At 42.4% G+C, this 18,273-nt stretch overlaps 1 protein-coding gene and 1 non-coding gene across 6 annotated transcripts in view; both read left to right on the top strand.

The window, feature by feature from the left end:
* Positions 1–18,273, top strand: part of RTF2 (replication termination factor 2) — a 59,031-nt gene that overhangs the window by 6,220 nt on the left and 34,538 nt on the right. For all 5 annotated transcript variants that reach the window (XM_055266741.2, XM_055266742.2, XM_055266745.2 and 2 more), the window contains 3 exons: positions 591–684; positions 2,901–3,040; positions 10,333–10,411. In XM_055266741.2, the coding sequence (XP_055122716.1) occupies positions 591–684; positions 2,901–3,040; positions 10,333–10,411 (313 nt within the window). The remainder of the gene's footprint in view (positions 1–590; positions 685–2,900; positions 3,041–10,332; positions 10,412–18,273) is intronic.
* On the top strand, positions 1,555–1,658 carry LOC129474960 (small nucleolar RNA U13). The gene has a single exon (XR_008654702.2). It is a non-coding gene; the product is annotated as a small nucleolar RNA U13 (small nucleolar RNA).

Genomic DNA, 18,273 nt, shown 5'->3' with positions numbered 1-18,273 from the left:
GAAAAAGAGGAAATAGGTACTTACATATTAAATTTCCCAATTAAAAAAATCCTTGTTTAGGTTACATTCAGCCTTCTGACTGCCAGTTTGCCACCTTTGATTTAAACTAATTTCTGGCTGGATGCATCGGCTCATGCCTGTGATCCCAGCACTTTGGGAGGCTGAGGTGGGCGGATCACCTGAGGTCAGGAGTTTGAGACCAGCCTGGCCAATATGGTGAAACCCCATCTCTACTAAAAATACAAAAATTAGCCAGGCATGGTGGCAGGCACCTGTAATCCCAGCTACTCGGGAGGCTGAGGCAGGAGAATTGCTTGAACCTGGGAGGTGGAGGTTGCAGTGAGCTGAGATTGCACCATTGCACTCCAGCCTGGGCGACAAAAGTGAAACTCTGTCTCAAATAAATAAATAAATAATTTCCTTCTTTGTATGCTCTGGAAATAGTTGAAACAGGGTTAAATTTACTTTGTAATAATTTAGGGCATTTCTCTTATCAAATGTAAATTACTTTTGGATTGTGTTCAGTTTATTCTTCCTCCTTTGGTTATTTGAAAGTTGCTTGTTGACATAATATTCTAATACTATTGCAGACTTTATAACAAAGATGCCGTCATTGAATTTCTCTTGGACAAATCTGCAGAAAAGGCTCTTGGGAAGGCAGCATCTCACATTAAAAGCATTAAGGTAACACGAGTGATTCTGAAGTGCTGTGAGGGTCTGAAAAGTGGCTGAGGTTTATTTTATAGAATTTATACACCTTAAAGACTGAACTCAGAAATTTGGGATTCCGTTCCCACACGGCCATCTAATACAGGTATAATCTTGAGAGGTCACTTAAATCTGAAGCCATGAGTTCCACCATGCGTACTCCTACATTATAAATCTGTTGTGATTTCACCTGTGTGTTGTGCTTTGAAAATTTTGATGTTCTCTATTAATGTTGGGAGGCATTATTTTTGTAATTAAGATTCACCTACTTGGATTTTGGATTTGGAAGATACTTTTGTAGAATTAGATAATTTTATGGATCACTTAAATCATGTGGTTACCATCTGGTGATTAGAGGTTCTGATTGGCAGTTAAAGTTCTTTCATAAAAGTTGAAAAAAGTTTTTTTAATAAAGGAAGTTTCTTGAGAGGACACAACTTTTTAAATATGGTCAGTGGGGGAAAAAGCTCAGAAAGGTAGTAAAGAGTTTGAGAACCATCAGGCTAGTCAAACCTTTCATCTCACTGTAAATGACTCACTTGAGGCCACATGGCTAGCGAAGTACTTAAACCAGAACCAGATCCCCTAACTCCTAGTCTAAGGCTCTAGATTTTGCCTTCTTTTTCTTTCTTTCTTTCGTATTATTATATTAGGCTTTTTGTTCAAATGCTGGGGTTGATTATAGGATATGTTCATTTCAGGCAAATTCGTAATTCTGAAATGTAGCTAATGATAGTGCTGTAGAAATTATTCTGATTTTAGTGGTCTTTTACCTTGTGGAAGAGAATTTATTCCTGAAAAACCTGTGGTAGTATGAATCATCTTACATCAAAAATGTGATGAACGATTCTTTAGTAGTTCGTAAGTGCTATGATTGGGTTTTCATGTGCACGTGTAAGATGTGCCTCTCTCAAACCTTGTTGTGACATCAGCACTTTACCCATCTGATGAGGAAAAAAAACGCAGTTATCATTGAAATTAACTCATACAGTTCTATACTTACAATACTTGTAATATTTAGGTTTATGTGGTTGAATCTTTAATGGAAAAAAACTCCAAGAAATTAGAACAGTAAAGAAAAAAAAGGATACAAATAAAACAATGCTAATACATAAGGTTGTCATTACCGTCAATTGATAGTTCACAAATACTCGGAGCAGAGAACTCAGTGAAACATGTGCTCATTCTCGACCAGGAAGCTGATCGTATGAATGGTGATTTGCCCTTCAAGACACTCACCTGCTCTCTAGAGTGTTGAAATCAAAATGGTCTCATTAAATATGAAGAAATGCCTTGAATGCAAAAGTAGAGTTACTATATCAAATTCCTTATAAAGTTGGGAATTCTTGAAAACCTGAATAGCTGTGTCTTGGAGTGTGACAGTATTTTCTGGCTAATATTCTGCCTTAGCTCATTAGGTCATGGCCTCAGATTTTACTGTCTATTCAATGATTTTGTATATATATATATTTGTTTTTGCTTTTTTCAACGATTATATAAATGTAGATAGTCAGTAACATGAAGCAGCCTCAGAGAGGATTCATCACAGGGAGAAAGCATTCCCTTCTGGGTGGAACTCATGCAGAGCTTTCTGTTAGTGGAGTAATTTTTTATGTAAGAAGGTACTTTTCCTTAAGTTAAAAAAACGTGTATAGTAGAAATAACTAATTTACTTGCTAGTCAGTGAATTGAAAAAATCTTGTTTTCTGTTTTCTTGTTTTTTTGAGATGGAGTTTTGTTCTTATTGCCCAGACTGGAGTGCAATGGCATGATCTCGGCTCACTGCAACCTCCTCCTCCCGGGTTCAAGCAAGTCTCCTGCCTCAGCCTCCCCAGTAGCTGGGATTACGCGCATGCTCCACCACACCCAGCTAATTTTGTATTTTTGGTAGAGACGGGGTTTCTCCATGTTGATCAGGCTGGTCTTGAACTCCTGACCTCAGGTGATCCACCCGCCTTGGCCATCCAAAGTGCTGGGATTACAGGCATGAGCCACCACACCCGGCCTTGTTTTCTGTTTTCTATTTATGGTTTAATATTATATCCATGTTTCTTATGGACCAGAGGAAAGTAACTGTGAGGAAGAGATTTTGATGGGTAGGGCTGGAATAACAATTTGTTGACTTAGGTGGTTAAGGCAAAGGATGATCTATTTATCAAATGAATTGTTAAAATATTAATGGTTTTTCCCAGAATGTGACAGAGCTGAAGCTTTCTGATAATCCTGCCTGGGAAGGGGATAAAGGAAACACTAAAGGTGACAAACACGATGACCTCCAGCGGGCGCGTTTCATCTGCCCCGTTGTGGGCCTGGAGATGAATGGCCGACACAGGTTAGTGATGGACCTGGGACAGATGATGTGGGAGGCTGGAGGAATACTGCCGGTTTTGGTGGCATTGGTGCCAGAGCTTAGCAATCATGTGGCTTGCTTTCTGGTGTCCGTGGGTTTGGTAGCGCCTTGGAGGAAATGGTGCTTGGTCATGAGCACGTTCATTTCCATCAGCCATTGCTACAGGACTTCCAACGAGACCCAGCCTGGTCTGTGGCCTTCCGTTCTTGAGATAGGGAAACAAAACCTGAAGCGAAGTGGGATTCTGAAAAGTTCTCATGTGACGCTTAGGAAACCTGAGTTTAGTTCTTAGATCATCTTTTCCTGTGGGACAGAAAGCAAAGGGCAAATGTTTCCCATCAAGCAAATCCTATTTCCTTCCAATTACTAATTTTTAATTTTTATTATGTTTTATAGTTTTATTTTTATCCTTTTTTTTTTTTTAAAGTAGAGATAAGGTCTCACTTTGTTGCCCAGGCTGGTCTTGAATTCCTGGCTTCAAGCGATCCTCCTGCCTCAGCATCCCAAAGTCCTGGGATTGTAGGTGTAAACCACCACGCCCAGCCACTAATTTTTATTTTTGTAGAGATAGGGTCTCCCTATGTTGCCCAGGTTGGATTCAAATTCCTGGCCTTTAATGATCCTCCCAAAGCGCTGGGATAACATGTGGGAGCCACTGCACCTGGTTACAAATGCCAAAAGTTATGCAGTAGCAGACAGAGTTCAAGAACCCGTGGTTAATCAGTCAACCAAAGGCTCAAAAACATGGTAACTTGCCTTGAATTTGTAGCTAACAGATTCTCTGGCTGTAGCACCAGGAATCTTATGGTTGAGATGTGTGTAGCAGATGTAAGCAACCTGTATGTTTTCCTCTTTTAAAAAATACGAAGGGTTGAATGGGTTAGTACATGCTTTTTCATAGGATGTCTCACTAAGCAAAAGCGTTAAGCCCTTCCCCCCACTGTTGAGAAGTACAGTCATACCTCGGAGATATTGTGGGTTCTATTCCAGACTACTACAATAAAACAAATATTACTGTAAAGCAAGTCACACAAAATTTTGGTTTCTTAGTACATATAAAAGTTATCTTTAGCAGGGCACGGTGGCTCCCACCTATAATCCCAGCACTTTGGGAGGCTGAGGCAGGAGGATTGCTTTAGGCTAGGAGTTTGAGACCAGCCTGGGTAACATAGTGAGACCCTGTCTTTACAAAACAAAAAATTTTTTTAATTAGCCAGCCATGGTGGCATTGCACCTATAGACCTCGCGACTTGGGAGGCTGAGGCAGGAGGATTGCTTGAGCCCAGGAATTCAAGGCTGCAGTGAGGTATGATCATGCCACTGCAGAGCCTGGGTGACAGAGCGAGACCCTGTCTCAAAAAAAAAAAAAAAAAAGTTATGTTTATACTGTAGTCTAGTCTTTTAAGTGTGCAATAGCATTATGTCTAAAAACAAAGTACCTATCTTAATTAAAAATTACAGCTAAAGAATGCTAACAATCACCTGAACCTTCAGTGAGTCATCATCTTTTTGCTGGTGGAGCCTCGATGTTGTCTTGATGTTGATGGCTGCTAACTGATCAGGGTGGTGGTTGCTGAAGGTTAGGGTGGCTGTAGCAGTGTGTTACGGTAAGACAGCAATAGCATTTGCTGCATTGATTGACTCTAACTTTCACGAAAGATTTCTCTGTAGCATGTGATGCTGTTTAATAGCATTTTACCCACAGTAGACCTTCTTTCAAAATTGGAATCAATTGTCTTAAACCCTGCAACTGCTTTATCAATTAAGCTTATGTAATATTTCAAATCTAGCATATCAACAATATTCACAGCATCTTCGCCATGAGCAGATTCCATCTCAAGAAACTACTTTCTTTGCTCATCCATAAAAAGCAACTCTTCATCTGTTTGGGTTTTATCCTGAGATTGCAGCAATTCAGTCATCTTCAGGTTGCACTTCTCTCATTCTCTTGCCATTCTGCCACATTTGCGTTACTTCCTTCACTAAAGTCTTGAACCCCTCCAAGTCGTCCATGAGGGTGGAATCAGCTTCTTCCAAACTCCTGTTAATGTTGAAATTCTGCCCTCCTCTCATGAATCACAGATTTTTTTTTTTTTTTTGAGATGGAGTCCAGCTCTGTTGCCAGGTCTGGAGTGCAGTGGCACAATCTCAGCTCACCCCAACCCCCACCTCCTGGGTTCAAGTAATTCTCCTGCCTCAGTGTCCTGAGTAGCTGGGATTACAGGCACCCGCCAGCGCACCGAGCTAATGTTTATATTTTTAGTAGAGACAGGGTTTACCATGTTGGCCAGGCTGGTTTCAAACTCCTGACCTCAGATGATCCGCCTGCTGCAGCCTCCCAAAGTGCTGGGATTACAGGTGTGAGCTACCACAGCCGGCCAAATCACAGATGTTCTTAATGACATCTAGAATGGTGAATTCTTTCCAGAAGGTTTTCAGTTTACTTTACCCAGATCCATCAGAGGAATGGCAGAGGAAGGCTATGGCAGCTTGGCTTTATGAAATGTATTTTTAAATAATAAGATTTTATTTTTTTATTTTTTATTTTTTATTTTATTTTTTTTTTGAGACGGAGTCTTGCTATGTCGCCCAGGCTAGAGTGCAGTGGCGCGATCTTGGCTCACTGCAAGCTCCGCCTCCCGGGTTCACGCCATTCTCCTGCCTCAGCCTCCCGAGTAGCTGGGACTACAGGCGCCCGCCGCCACGCCCGGCTAATTTTTTGTATTTTTAGTAGAGACGGGGTTTCACCGTGGTCTCGATCTCCTGACCTCGTGATCCGCCCACCTCGGCCTCCCAAAGTGCTGGGATTACAAGCGTGAGCCACCGCGCCCGGCCTAAATAATAAGATTTTAAAGTCAAAATTCCGCCTTGATCCATGGGCTGCAGAATGGTTGTTGTGTTAGCAGCCATGAAAACAACTTTAATCTCCTTGTACATCTCCATCAGAGTTCTTGCGTGACTTAGGTGCATTATCAATGAGCAGTGATATTTTGAAAGGAATCTTTTTTTTTTTTTTTTTTTTTTGAGCAGTAAGTCTCAACATTGGGCTTAAAATATTCCGTAAACCATGTTGTAGACAGATGTGCTGTCATTCAGGCTTGGTTCTTCCATTTTGAGAGCACAGGCAGAGTAGACTTAGCATCATTCTTAAGAACCCTAGGGTTTTCAAACGGTAAATGAACATTGGCCCAACCGAAAGTCACCAGGCACGTTAGACCTTTGTGAAAGTCAGCCTGTCCTGATGCTTTGAATCCAGGCATTGACTTCTCCTTTTTAGCAGAAGTCCTGGATAGCATCTTCTTTCAATACAAGGCTATTTTATCAACACTGAAAATCTGTTTTCTAGGGTACCCATCTTTATTAATGATTTTAGCTAGATTTTCTGGAGAACTTGCTGCAGCTTCTCCATCAGCACTTGCTGCTTCACCTTGCACTTTTATGTTATGGAGACGCCTTCTTTCCCTAAACCTCATGAACCAACTTTTGCCAGTTTCCACCTCTTCCTCTGTAGCTTCCTCGCCTCTGTCAGCCTTCATAGAATTGAAGAGAATTAGGGCCTTGCTCTGGATTAGGCTTTGGCTTAAGGATATGTCACTGTGGCTAGTTTGATCTGTCCAGGCCACTAAAACTGTCTTCATATCAGCAATATGGTTGTTTCACTTTCTTACCATTCATCTGTTCATAGAGTGGCACTTTTAATTTCCTTCAAGAACTTTCCCTTTGCATCCATAGCCTGGCTAAGTGTTTGGTTTGAGAGGCTTGATTTTGGCCTATCTTGGCTTTGGACCTGCCTTCCTCCCTAAGCTTAATCATTTCTAGCTTTTGATTTAAGGTGAGAGACATGCAACTCTTCCTTTTACTGGGACACTTAAAGGCCATTGTAGAGTTCTCAGTTGGCCTAATTTCAATATTGTTGTGTCACACGGAATAGGGAGAACTGAGAAGGAGAGAGATGGGGGAATGGCCAGTTCATGGAGCAGTCAAAACACACACATTTATTAATTGAGTTCGCCATCTTATATGAGTGTGGTTCCTGGCACCCCAAAATAATTACAAAAGTAACATCAAACGTCACTGAGCACAGATCACCATAGCAGATGTAGTAATCATGAAAACACTTGAAATATTTGAGAATTACCAAAATGTGACACAGAGACATGATGTGAGCACATGCTGCTGGGAAGTTGCTGACAAGACCTGCCAGATGCAGGATTGCCGTGAACCTTCAGTCTAAAATAATCACAATATCTGCAAAGCGGAATAAAACAAGGTATGCCTGGATCCTTAATAGCTGGTAGTCCAGACTGCCCTCTGGAATCTTCTTTCAAACACACGACATATTGAAAGGTAGCATTTTTTATTACTTTCATTCAGGAAAGGGGTGGGGCAAAGCATCTCAAGTAAGTAAAAATGGTTTTATTTGAACTTTAAACAGCAGTATTTAATCTTGAGTATTCTGGCACATTAGTGTCTGTTTATTTAACAGGTGTACATGGACACCCTTTCAGTGTACCAGGCAGTGTTGCATGTGGCAGACTGTGCCAGGGAAACTAACTGTCCTATTCCGAAATGGAACAACAAGGGGCTTCATGGATTTGGAGAGAAGTGCAGTTTAGGGCCCAAGGAGCTTTTGCTTTTAAATATTACACTCTTCTTCAAATAATCTGAATTTAAACCGCTTAGGGCTCTCTTTTAAACCACCATTGGGGTCAAGTAAGACATATTCTGGGGAACCAGACTCATTTACCTAACCATGTCCCACTTCTGTGCAGGTGTGTGTGTGTGTGTGTATATGTGTGTGTGTGTGTGTATGCATACACACACACATATACACACACACACACATATGTATATGTTTGAGGTTAAAGTCACATAAAATTGGCCATTTTAAAGTATATGTTTCAGTGGCATTTAGTACATTCACAGTGTTGTACGGTCACCACCTCTATCTGGTTCCAGAACATTTTTATCACCCCAAAAGGAAAACCCTCTGCCCATTCTGTAGGCACTCCCCATTGCCAGTCTGTTTGGTCTCAATGGATTTACCTCTTCTGGATGTTTCATATGCATAGACTCATACAATATGACCTTTCATGTTTGGCTCCCCACTTGTCTTTAAGAAAACCGCAGCTCACCCCAGAAGAGGAACTTAGCAGAAACGAGCTCCACGATGGGGTCTCGGGTGGGGGGCCCCTGCAGCCTGTTGCTCTGATTGTGGCTTCCCCTGTTGTTTCTCCTTTGGTTTGCTGGTCAATCTCTTCTCCTTTTTCTCGTACCCAATGAATTGAGCTTTGCTTATTTTGACTTTGTCCATCTGTTATTGATAAGAGCCTCCACACTTGAAATTGATGATTGGATTAGTTCGTATACGGTCATCCCTTGATATATGTGGGAGATTGGTTCCAAGACCCCCTGTGGATACCAAAATCCATGGATGCTCAGGTCTCTGATATAAAATGGTACAGTATTTGCATATAACCTACACACATCCTCCTGTATACTTCAAATCAACTTGAGATTACGATACCTAATACAATATAAATGCTGTGTAAATAGTTGTTATACTGTATTAAGGAATAATGACAAGAAAAAAGTCTGTGCACGTTCAGTATAAATGCATTCGTTTTTCCTCCCAAATATTTTTGATCTGGGTTGGTTGAATTGATAGATGCGGAATGCATGGATATAGAGGGCCAGCTGTATTTAGTAAAGTTTGTATAATAAAGACTTAAACATATAGAAAAATAGAAGTAAACTGTTAGTATAATAAAAACCTTTGTAAAAAGAAAAATAGCTTCCTAATAATTTGTAAGTATCTATAAAATAGGATTTTAAAAATTCTAAACAACATTCAGTGAATTTAGTGCAGTGTTATGAACTGGATTTTGGTTAGGCCAATCTGCGTCTGCTATAATCCCTGGGAAATTAGAGAAAATTTGTCCTGTGGCGTTTTTCAAGGAATGCCTAAAGTGAAATATGAAAGTGCTTTATGCTGCTGTCCAGCCGCGGTGGTGGCATTATTCATTGTTTGATGTTTAATGCCCCCTCCCCCACACCACACACCCATAACCACGCTTCTCCACGCCTCTGCATATAGACATAGAAATCAACATGTATTCTTCCCAAACTCTCTTGGGGTCACATTATATGTATTTAATAACCTCTTTTTTTCCTTCTGTTCTGTCTACCTTGGACATATTTTCATGACCTTGATTTACCTTCTTTTTAATAGCCATTGGAGTGTTTATAATTTATTTGACCATTTCCCTACTGAGGAACATGTAGGTGGCCTCCTTCCTTTCCTTTTTACCTTGCTATACTACACAGCTTCCTGAGCACACATTTGTACGTTTGCACACTTGTGGGCATAGTTCTGTAGAAGAAACTCCACACTTTACTTGATACTGCCAAATTGTCTTCCTAAAGTATTGTATTGTGTTGTATCCACCTGACAACAAATGTGCCTGTATCCTCATTTTCCAGCTGGATACTTTCAATCTCTTTTCTTTTTCTTTTTCTTTTTTTTTTTTTAAAGAGACAGAATCTGTCCCTGTTACCTAGGCTGGAGTGCAGTGGCACTATCATAGCTCAGGCTATCCTCCCACCTCAGCCTCCCTAGTAGCTGGGACTGCAGGGGACCCACCACCACACTTGGCTAAGTGTTTAAAAAGATTTTTTTTTAGAGATAGGTTCTCAGTATATTGCCCAGGCTAATCTCAGACTTCTGGCCTCAAGTGATCCTCCCACTTTGACCTCCCAAAGCGCTGGAATTTGCAACTGTGAGCCACTGTGCCCAGCCCCAATCTCTTGAATTACTGCCTGATAGGTAAAAAATGATGTGTCATGGTTTTAAAAGGCATTTCTTTTAACATTTGAGGTTAAGAATCCTTTGGTCTTTATATATTTTTTGTGTGAACTGCATGTTAGTCCTCTTTGGCCATTTTTATTATAGTGTTGACTGTTGCTGTCTAAGACCTTTTTGAATATTCATAAAATAAGCTCTGAATCTTATATTTATTGAAAGTATTTCCTCCCTGAGTTCCTGTTCTTTTGACTTTTTATGTTTGTGGTTTCGGTTTTGATCTTTTTTTTATTTTGGATATAACTGATTTCCTTTTTTTCTGCCCCTTTTCTGTGAGAACATACTGATTTTTTTAATGGAGTAAAATGTAGCTATTTTAATTTTTGTGGTTCTTGGCCTTTGTATCAACCGAATAAATGTGAATTGATCATGTGATTAATACAGTCATTCCCCCACTGGGTTATTTCTCCAGGTTCTGCTTCCTTCGGTGCTGTGGCTGTGTGTTTTCTGAGCGAGCCTTGAAAGAGATAAAAGCAGAAGTTTGCCACACGGTGAGTTCCTGACATGTACCATTTGTTCCTTCTCCGTAGCTGAGGAGATCAGATGGTATAGGGTCCTTTCCCTCCATTTGTTCTTTCTGAAATTAGCTCTCATAAGTTGCTTTTCTGCTTCCATGGCTCTTGGTTGCTGGAAGTACAGGCTCCAGTGGCCTCTTGTCACCTGACCACTGCCTGCCAGTCCGGGTCAGACCACACGAGGGCTGTTTCCTGAACATGCCGCTGCCTCAGTTTCCTCTAGCGGACCTGCTGTCCTGGAGGGTCTTCTCCCGCGTGAGCCCCCGTTCCATAGTTCTTACTTCTTCTGTGACTCCCTGGTGCTAAACCTGCTTCAACATTCCCCAAGCACCTTGTTATCTCACTCCTCCCATCGTAAAGTAATTGCGTATGTATGTGTCTGTTTCCCCACCGGACTTAGTTTTTGAGGGTAGGAAACAAGGCATGTTCATCTCTTTATCCGCAGGGCTTATTCTCTTCAGGGCATGTAGCATGCCCTCAGTAAATGCTCGCATGGGTGGCGAGTAACTAGACATGAGAGCTAGCCTCAGCTCACGTGGAGAAAATACTGATGCTTTGCTTTAATGGCGCTGCTGCTGCTGAAGCCAGAATGTGTGTGTGTCTTGGGTGTACTGCTGGCCCATCGAAAGCGTGCTGCTTCATTTGATGTCATGGATGCCAGCAGCTTCTGACTGTATTTTGCCTGTATCAACCCTGTTTGCCTGTATCAACCCTGTTTATATTTCATTCCCCTCCCCACTGTGTTGTTGCTCCCTGTTGTGAAAGCCAGCAGCTTTCACTGAGTGATGATTAGGGGCCATCGCGTCTTCTAGCCACTGATCTGTGGGATAGCATGCTGAATAAGATCCATGAAGGCCCTTACCCTCCTGCATCCCACATTCTGATTGGAGAGAGAGACACTCAGCTAGATGAGCAAGGCAGAATCGACTGTGACCGATGCTAGGAAGGAAACACATGAGGCCATGTGATGGAGGGAGAGAGGCTAGCGTAGTGGTGGTCGGCAGAGGCATGTCTGGAGGTTTGAGCTGAGACCCGAAGGGCACGAGGGAGCCAGCTGTGCACAGCCTGAGTAGCAGCCTCTTAGGCAGCAGGAACAGCATGTGCAAAAGCTCAGAAGTGACAGAGGACTTTGCGAGTCCAGTGAACAAAGTGTGAGAGTGGAAGGCTGGTGAGGGGAGTAGATGAGATTAAAGAGTTAGGCAGGGGTCATCTCATGCAAGGCCTGGGGGCCACACTGGGGCTTATAGATTTTATTCTAAGAGCAGCAGGAAGCCAGAAGGCAGCTTTAAGCCAGACGGGATGTGCATTAATTTTATTCTAAAAATCCTAGACGTGGAGGAGGACACTGGGCGGCTCCCGTTATCTAGGCCCAGAGGCAGGCAGAGGTGAGTGGGGAAGAGGTCAGTGGGGGCAGTGAGTTATGTCCAGTTTGGAGTGACTATGAATAAAGCCTTCATAGAATGAGGAGTCTGTCTTATTAAGCTTTCTTTTAAGAAAAGAAATTCAAAGAAGACATTTGGGAATTGGTTGATATTCAGCCAGAAGTATTTATTGTGGCTCCCGTGTTAAGATGATGGCATAGATTCCAAGGGAAAATAAGATATGGATGACATGGTTCCTGCACTCAAGGAGAGTGCAGTCCTGCAGGAATCATCAGTTATGTGAAACATCACACTCTATTTTGCTTTTTGAGGCCAGGTACCAAATAGATGGTAAAGATATTGGCACTAAGGGGCCAGAGAACTTTGTTGTCTACTGGTAAGAAATGGCTTTATAAAGGGAGGGGCATTTGTTCTGGGCCACAAAGGATGAGCATGGTTATTGGTTGCACTCCCAGGGATGGAGAGATTGCTGGTGGTAGTGGTGCTGCCCTGGGGAGGCCCACAGCCAGGCACTCGGTATCTGTATAAGGCGTTGTCTGGCAGGACAGGGACGCCCAATTTGCTGTCCTTCAGACCTTCTGCTTGCTTTCAGGAGAAAGTCTCCCTTTAATCCTTGTATGTTTGTAACACTCTCTTAACTGCCTAAGAAAGTAGACTTTAAGCTCAGAGCTTTGGCAGGCAGGATCTAGCAAAACTGTTTGGTATGGTAACTTGATATTTATGGCAAAGAGTACTGTTTTTCTATATTTATCCTAGGAATATAAAGTTAACTGTTAGGTTGGGCACAGTGGCTCATGCCTGTAATCCCAGCACTTTGGGAGGCCGAGGCAGGTGGATCACCTGAGGTCAGGAGTTCAAGACCAGCCTGGCCAACATAGCAAAACCCTGTCTCTCCTAAAAATACAAAAATTAGCTGGGTGTGGTGGCACGCGCCTGTAATCCTGGCTGCCTGGAAGGCTGAGGCAGGAGAATTACTTGAACCTGAGAGCTGGAGGATACAGTGAGCCAAGATTGTGCCACTGCACTCCAGCCTGGGTGACAGAGTGAGACTCCATCTCAAAAATAAATAAATAAATAAATAAATAAATAAATAAATAAAGTTAATGCTTAAAATTAAGTAGAAACAATGGGTAGATTTAAATAAAAATATTAAGATATTGACAGTACAGTTGGCAGGGGAATGGCTGAAGTTTGCAAAACACTGTTGTAAGTCCTGCTGGTACTGTGATTGGTTAGTGGGGGGAAGAGGGGAAGCAGCAGTGTTCATGGGGCGGAAGCAGCCGGGCAGCCATACTGAGATGAATGGCAGGTGTGATCGAGGCCTGGTCCTGTCAGGACTGTGGGGTGGGGTACAGGAGCAGGGAGAGAGGCCGAGGTGTGAGTCGGACTGGATTGGGGAAACCTTCAAATGTCAGAAGGAGGAGCAGGAGTTCTAGTTCTTAAGAGTTCTCAGAATCATTGTAATGGGTAACCGGGTTTGGGGGACCTACTGATCTAAAGCAATCCAGTTTTTTTCTTACACCCATAATAGTTCCCATCTCTTAGATGGGTGCACAGTTGTCCTTTGCGTTAGTTGGCCTAAAACATCCATACTAATAACCATGATGACACGTACACAGTAAAACCTCACTGTCTGCTGAGCTTTACAGAGAAGCTGATTCTGTTCCATGGAAATACAGCGTTACGAGGGAACTCTGAGATTATATCGTTGGTGCTTGGGAAATTTTACTGAAAGCTGGTAAGCTTTCAACAGTCTATACCTTGCACTTCAAGGGAAGGGAAGGAGGCAAGAGGAAAGAGGAACAGAGCCACGTCAGGATTGCACAAGGGACAGTAGAGACCAGGTGATGAACAGGAGCATAGGCTCCTCCCGGCTCCTCATGGAGGCCGCCTTGGCTGTTGCGACTTTCTGCAGTTATGACAGGACATGGGTTGACATTCAGGAATACCTCAGGAAATTGTCTTAAAAATAAATCTGTTGCCAACAAAGAATGAACGAGATAATGAGTGCTTTTTACTTGTATACTGTACATCAGAGTTGCCTTTGCAGAGCTGTGTTGAATACTCTGTGCTAGTTTGCTGGGGCTGCTGTAATCAAGTACCCAAGCTGGATGACTTACCGGAAAGTCATTGTCTTATAGTTCTGGAGACTAATGTCCAAAATCAAGGTGTCATCAGGGTTAGTTTCTTCTGAGGGAAGGATCTGGTCCAGGCCTCTCGTTGGCTTCTAGATGGCCTTCGCCCTGTTCACATCATCTTCCCTCTATCATGTCTGTCTTTGTGTCCAAATTTTCCCTTATTAGGACACCAGTCCCAATACTGGATTAGGGCCTAACTTAATGACCTCATCTTAACTAATTACATCTGCAGTGACTGTGTTTCCCAATAAGGTCACATTTTGAGGTACTAGGGCTTGGATTTCAACATATGGATTTTGCGGGGGGACATAATTCAACCCGTAATACACAATTTAGAAAATAAAATCATAGAGCGTGGGGCCAGACGTGGTGGCTCACGCCTGTAATCTCAACACTTTGGGAGGCTGAGGTGGTTGGATCACTTGAGGTCAGGAGTTCGAGACCAGCCTGGCCAACATGGTGAAACCCCGTCTCTACTAAAAATACAAAAATTAGCTGGGCTTGGTGGTGCACGCCTGTAGTCCCAGCTACTTGGGAGACTGAGGCAGGAGAATCACTTGAACCCGGGAGGTGGAAGTTGCAGTGAGCCAAGATCGCGCCACTGCACTTCAGCCAAGATAACGGCAAGGCTCTCAAAAAAAAAAAAAAAAAAAAAATTGTAGAGCATGGGACAGTCAGTGGCACATTAGAGTAGGAATCATTCGTTTATGCATGCAACCTTAGTCTGGTCTGTGCTGCTATAACAGAATACCCAAGACTGGGTAATTTATAAAGAACAGAAATTTTATTTCCTCACAGCTCCAAAGCCTGAGAAGTTCAAGATCAAGGCACCAGCGTCTGGTGTGAGCCTTTCTGCTGGGCTGTAACATGATGAATGCATCACATGGAGAAGGAGGGAGGGAAGGAGGGAGAGAGAGAATGAGAATAAGAGGGAGCCTGCCTTGTCCTTTAATAAGGACCCCACTCCCACATCCATCCATTCGTGCAGGCAGTGTCCCCATGACCCCAACTCCTCCCATGATGCCTCGCCTCCCAACACCATGGATTAGGGATCAGGTTTCCAACACATGAACTTTAGGGGGCACATCCAAACCATAGCACAACCAGTACAACAGTTTGGGTTCACACACCAGCTCTGGCTTTGGGAATATCACTTCACCTCTTTAACCCTCAGATTCTAATATGTAAAAGGAAGGAATTATAGTAAATTTTCAGATGCTTTTTATTTAGATCCAAAATTCTAAACAATAACATTATAAAATGAGGAAATAAATGGCGAATTCATATACTTTTATCGAGAATCAAACTCCAATTTCTAATTTCAGGTTTCTGAAGTTTGATAATACAAAGTACAGGCTGAATGTTCCTTGTCTGAAATGCTTGGGACCAGAAGTGTTTTGAATTTCAGATTTGGTTGGATTTTTGAATATTTATATAAACATAATGAGATACCTTGGGGATGGGACCTAAGTCTAAACACTGACTTTATTTAAATTTCATATACGACTTATAGAAGGTAATTTTATACAATTTATTTAATAATTTTGTACATTAATCAAAGTTTTGACTGTGACCCATCACATGAGATCAGGTGTGGAATTTCCCATTTGTGACACCAAGTTAGCACTCAGAATGTTTCAGATTTTGAAGCATTTCAGATTCTCCGATAAGGAATTCTTAACCTGTATTTTGTTCAGGGTTGGCTAACTGCTGTAACGAACAACCCCAAAGTTCCAGAGGCTAATCCAGTGGGCAGCTTTCTTCCAAGGGGAAAGATTCAGGCTCTGACCTCTTGTTTTGGCCGGAAGGAGAAGAGAACATCTCTTTTTTTGTGGGGATTTACTTTGTATTTATTCACTTATTTTATTTTATTTTTTATTATACTTTAAGTTCTAACCAACCCAAATGTCCATCAATGATAGACTGGATTAAGAAAATGTGGCACATATACACTGTGGAATACTATGCAGCCATAAAAAAGGATGAGTTCATGTCCTTTGTAGGGACATGGATGAAGATGGAAACCATCATTCTGAGCAAACTATTGCAAGGACAAAAAACCAAACACCACATGTTCTCACTCATAGGTGGGAATTGAACAATGAGAACACTTGGACACAGGAAGGGGAACATCACACACCTGGGCTTGTCATGGGGGGAACATCTCTTTTAGGAGGTTGTTACGGACCAAGCCTGGAAGGGATGTGCTTGGATTCTACTCACATTATATTGGCCAGAACTCAGTCACATGGCCACACCTGCAAGGTAGCTTGGGAAATGTAGTCTAGCTGGATGCCCAGGAAGAAGAGGCAAACATTAGCCGTTCCTGCCAAACTCTGCCAAAAAGAAAAGTGATGGTGCAGTTTCAGGAACTGTAGTGCATCACAAAAGCATGAATGAAGGGAGATAAAGCCACAGTGTCAAAGTCTAAAACAAATATTTTCACTTTTTAGGTAAGGTATAAAATTTAGAGAAACCAGTGTTGTAAGAACGTCAGGAACCTCAGTGGTATTTTGGGTATACATTTTCTCCACTTTTCAGTCTGCAGTTTCACCAACAATTGGCTTTTCAGTTCACTGGAAGAGACCTGAGGGTTGGAAATGGCTTTGGTGCCATGTTCTAAAACAACATGGTACGCACATTGATTTCAGTAAACAGGGTCCAAAGAGATGTTGTTGCTAGGTGTTTTTGTGTTGACTATAAACAAATCGCTAGCCAAAATAATTAATTGTATTCCCTACTGTGCTGTGCACTTCTTTTAATAAGAAGAAATACATTGGAGTAATTACAGGCTGCCAAATAAATGATGGGCTTGTTACTCAAAGCACGACCCACAGACCTGCAATATTGTCGTCACCTGAGAGGTTTTTTGTTTTTTGTTTTTAAGAAATGCCCACTCTACGCCAGGCACAGTGGCTGACACCTGTAATCCTAGCTTTTTGGGAGCTGAGACAGGAGGATAACTTGAGGCCGGAGTTCAAGACCAGCCTGGGCAACATAAGGAGACCCTGTTTCTACAACAAATTTTAAAATAGCCTTGGTGGCACACACCTGTAGTCCTTGAGAGGCTAGGACAGGAGGGTGGCTTGAACCCAGGAGTTCAAGGCTACAGTGAGCTGTGATGGTGCCACTGCATTCCAACCTGGGTGACACAGAGTGAGACTCTGTCTAAAAAAAAACAAAATAATAAAAAAAAAAAAAAAAAAAGAAAGAGAGAGAAAAGAGAAAAAGACTGACTCTCAGGCCCTACCCCAGACCAGTTGAAATAGAATCTACATTCTAACAAGATCCTTAGATGATTTGTATGCACAGTAAAATTTGAAAAGTGCTGATGTAGGGCTGGGTGCGGTGGCTCACACTTGTAATCCCAGCACTTTGGGAGGCTGAGGTGGATGGATCACAAGGTCAGGAGATCAAGACCATCCTGGCCAACATGGTGAAACCCTGTCTCTACTAAAAATACAAAAATTAGCTGGGCATGGTGGTGTGTGCCTGTAGTCCCAGCTACTTGGGAGTCTAAGGCAGGAGAATAGCTTGAACCTGGGAGGCAGAGGTTGCAGTGAGCCGAGATTGCGCCACTGCACTCCAGCCTGGGCGACAGAGCGAGACTCTGTCTCAAAAAAAAAAAAAAGTGCCAATGTAGAGTACTTGAGTTGTGATCAGTAGCATTGGACTTGCTACCTCTGTGGCTTCATTTATTTAGGCTTTGTAGATAGGCGAATGGGGTGTGTGGATGTTTTAAAGTTAGAAGTCAAAAATATACTCACACTATCTACATGCTTTTCATGGAGGGGGTGGAGCAGAAAGAAAAAGTTAAGTTAGGGAAAAGGAGTGTCGTCAGAAGTGGTCAGTGCAGCTGATTCTGGTTTTCAGGCTTTGGCCTTCTTCAGATTATCTTAGGTTTCTGCTATCTTTATAGTCTTTGTGAATATTTAGCTTCAAGTAATTAGATAAGACACAGCGTAGGCAGCCTTAAACTTTCACATGTTAATTTTGTTCTTTTACTCTACCCATGAACACACTGAGAGTCTGATCAGGAGAGAGTGAGCCTAGGCTTCTTGTTCTCATGCTCACAGAGGCTGCTGCTTTCCCTTAGTCTCCCTGGCCTGTTGCAGCTCCCTGTCTCTCAGCCCCCCTGCCCCTTAGCCTCCCTGCCTCTCGGCCTTGTTTTCCATTGCTGTCCCCACTTTCCACTGAAGCCCAGTCTCAGGCTGTTGCATTCCACCATGCATTTAGTGTACTTTTATTATTCTGCTTTATCCTGCTGTTACTGAAATGATTTTTTTTTTAAGATGGAGTCTTGCTCTGTTGCCCAGGC

This window comes from Symphalangus syndactylus, chromosome 24 (genome assembly GCF_028878055.3).
Source record: "Symphalangus syndactylus isolate Jambi chromosome 24, NHGRI_mSymSyn1-v2.1_pri, whole genome shotgun sequence".
NCBI classification, from domain to species: domain Eukaryota; kingdom Metazoa; phylum Chordata; class Mammalia; order Primates; family Hylobatidae; genus Symphalangus; species Symphalangus syndactylus.
The sequence above is the reverse complement of the archived record's forward strand: the minus strand, read 5'-3'. Positions and strand labels throughout refer to the sequence as shown.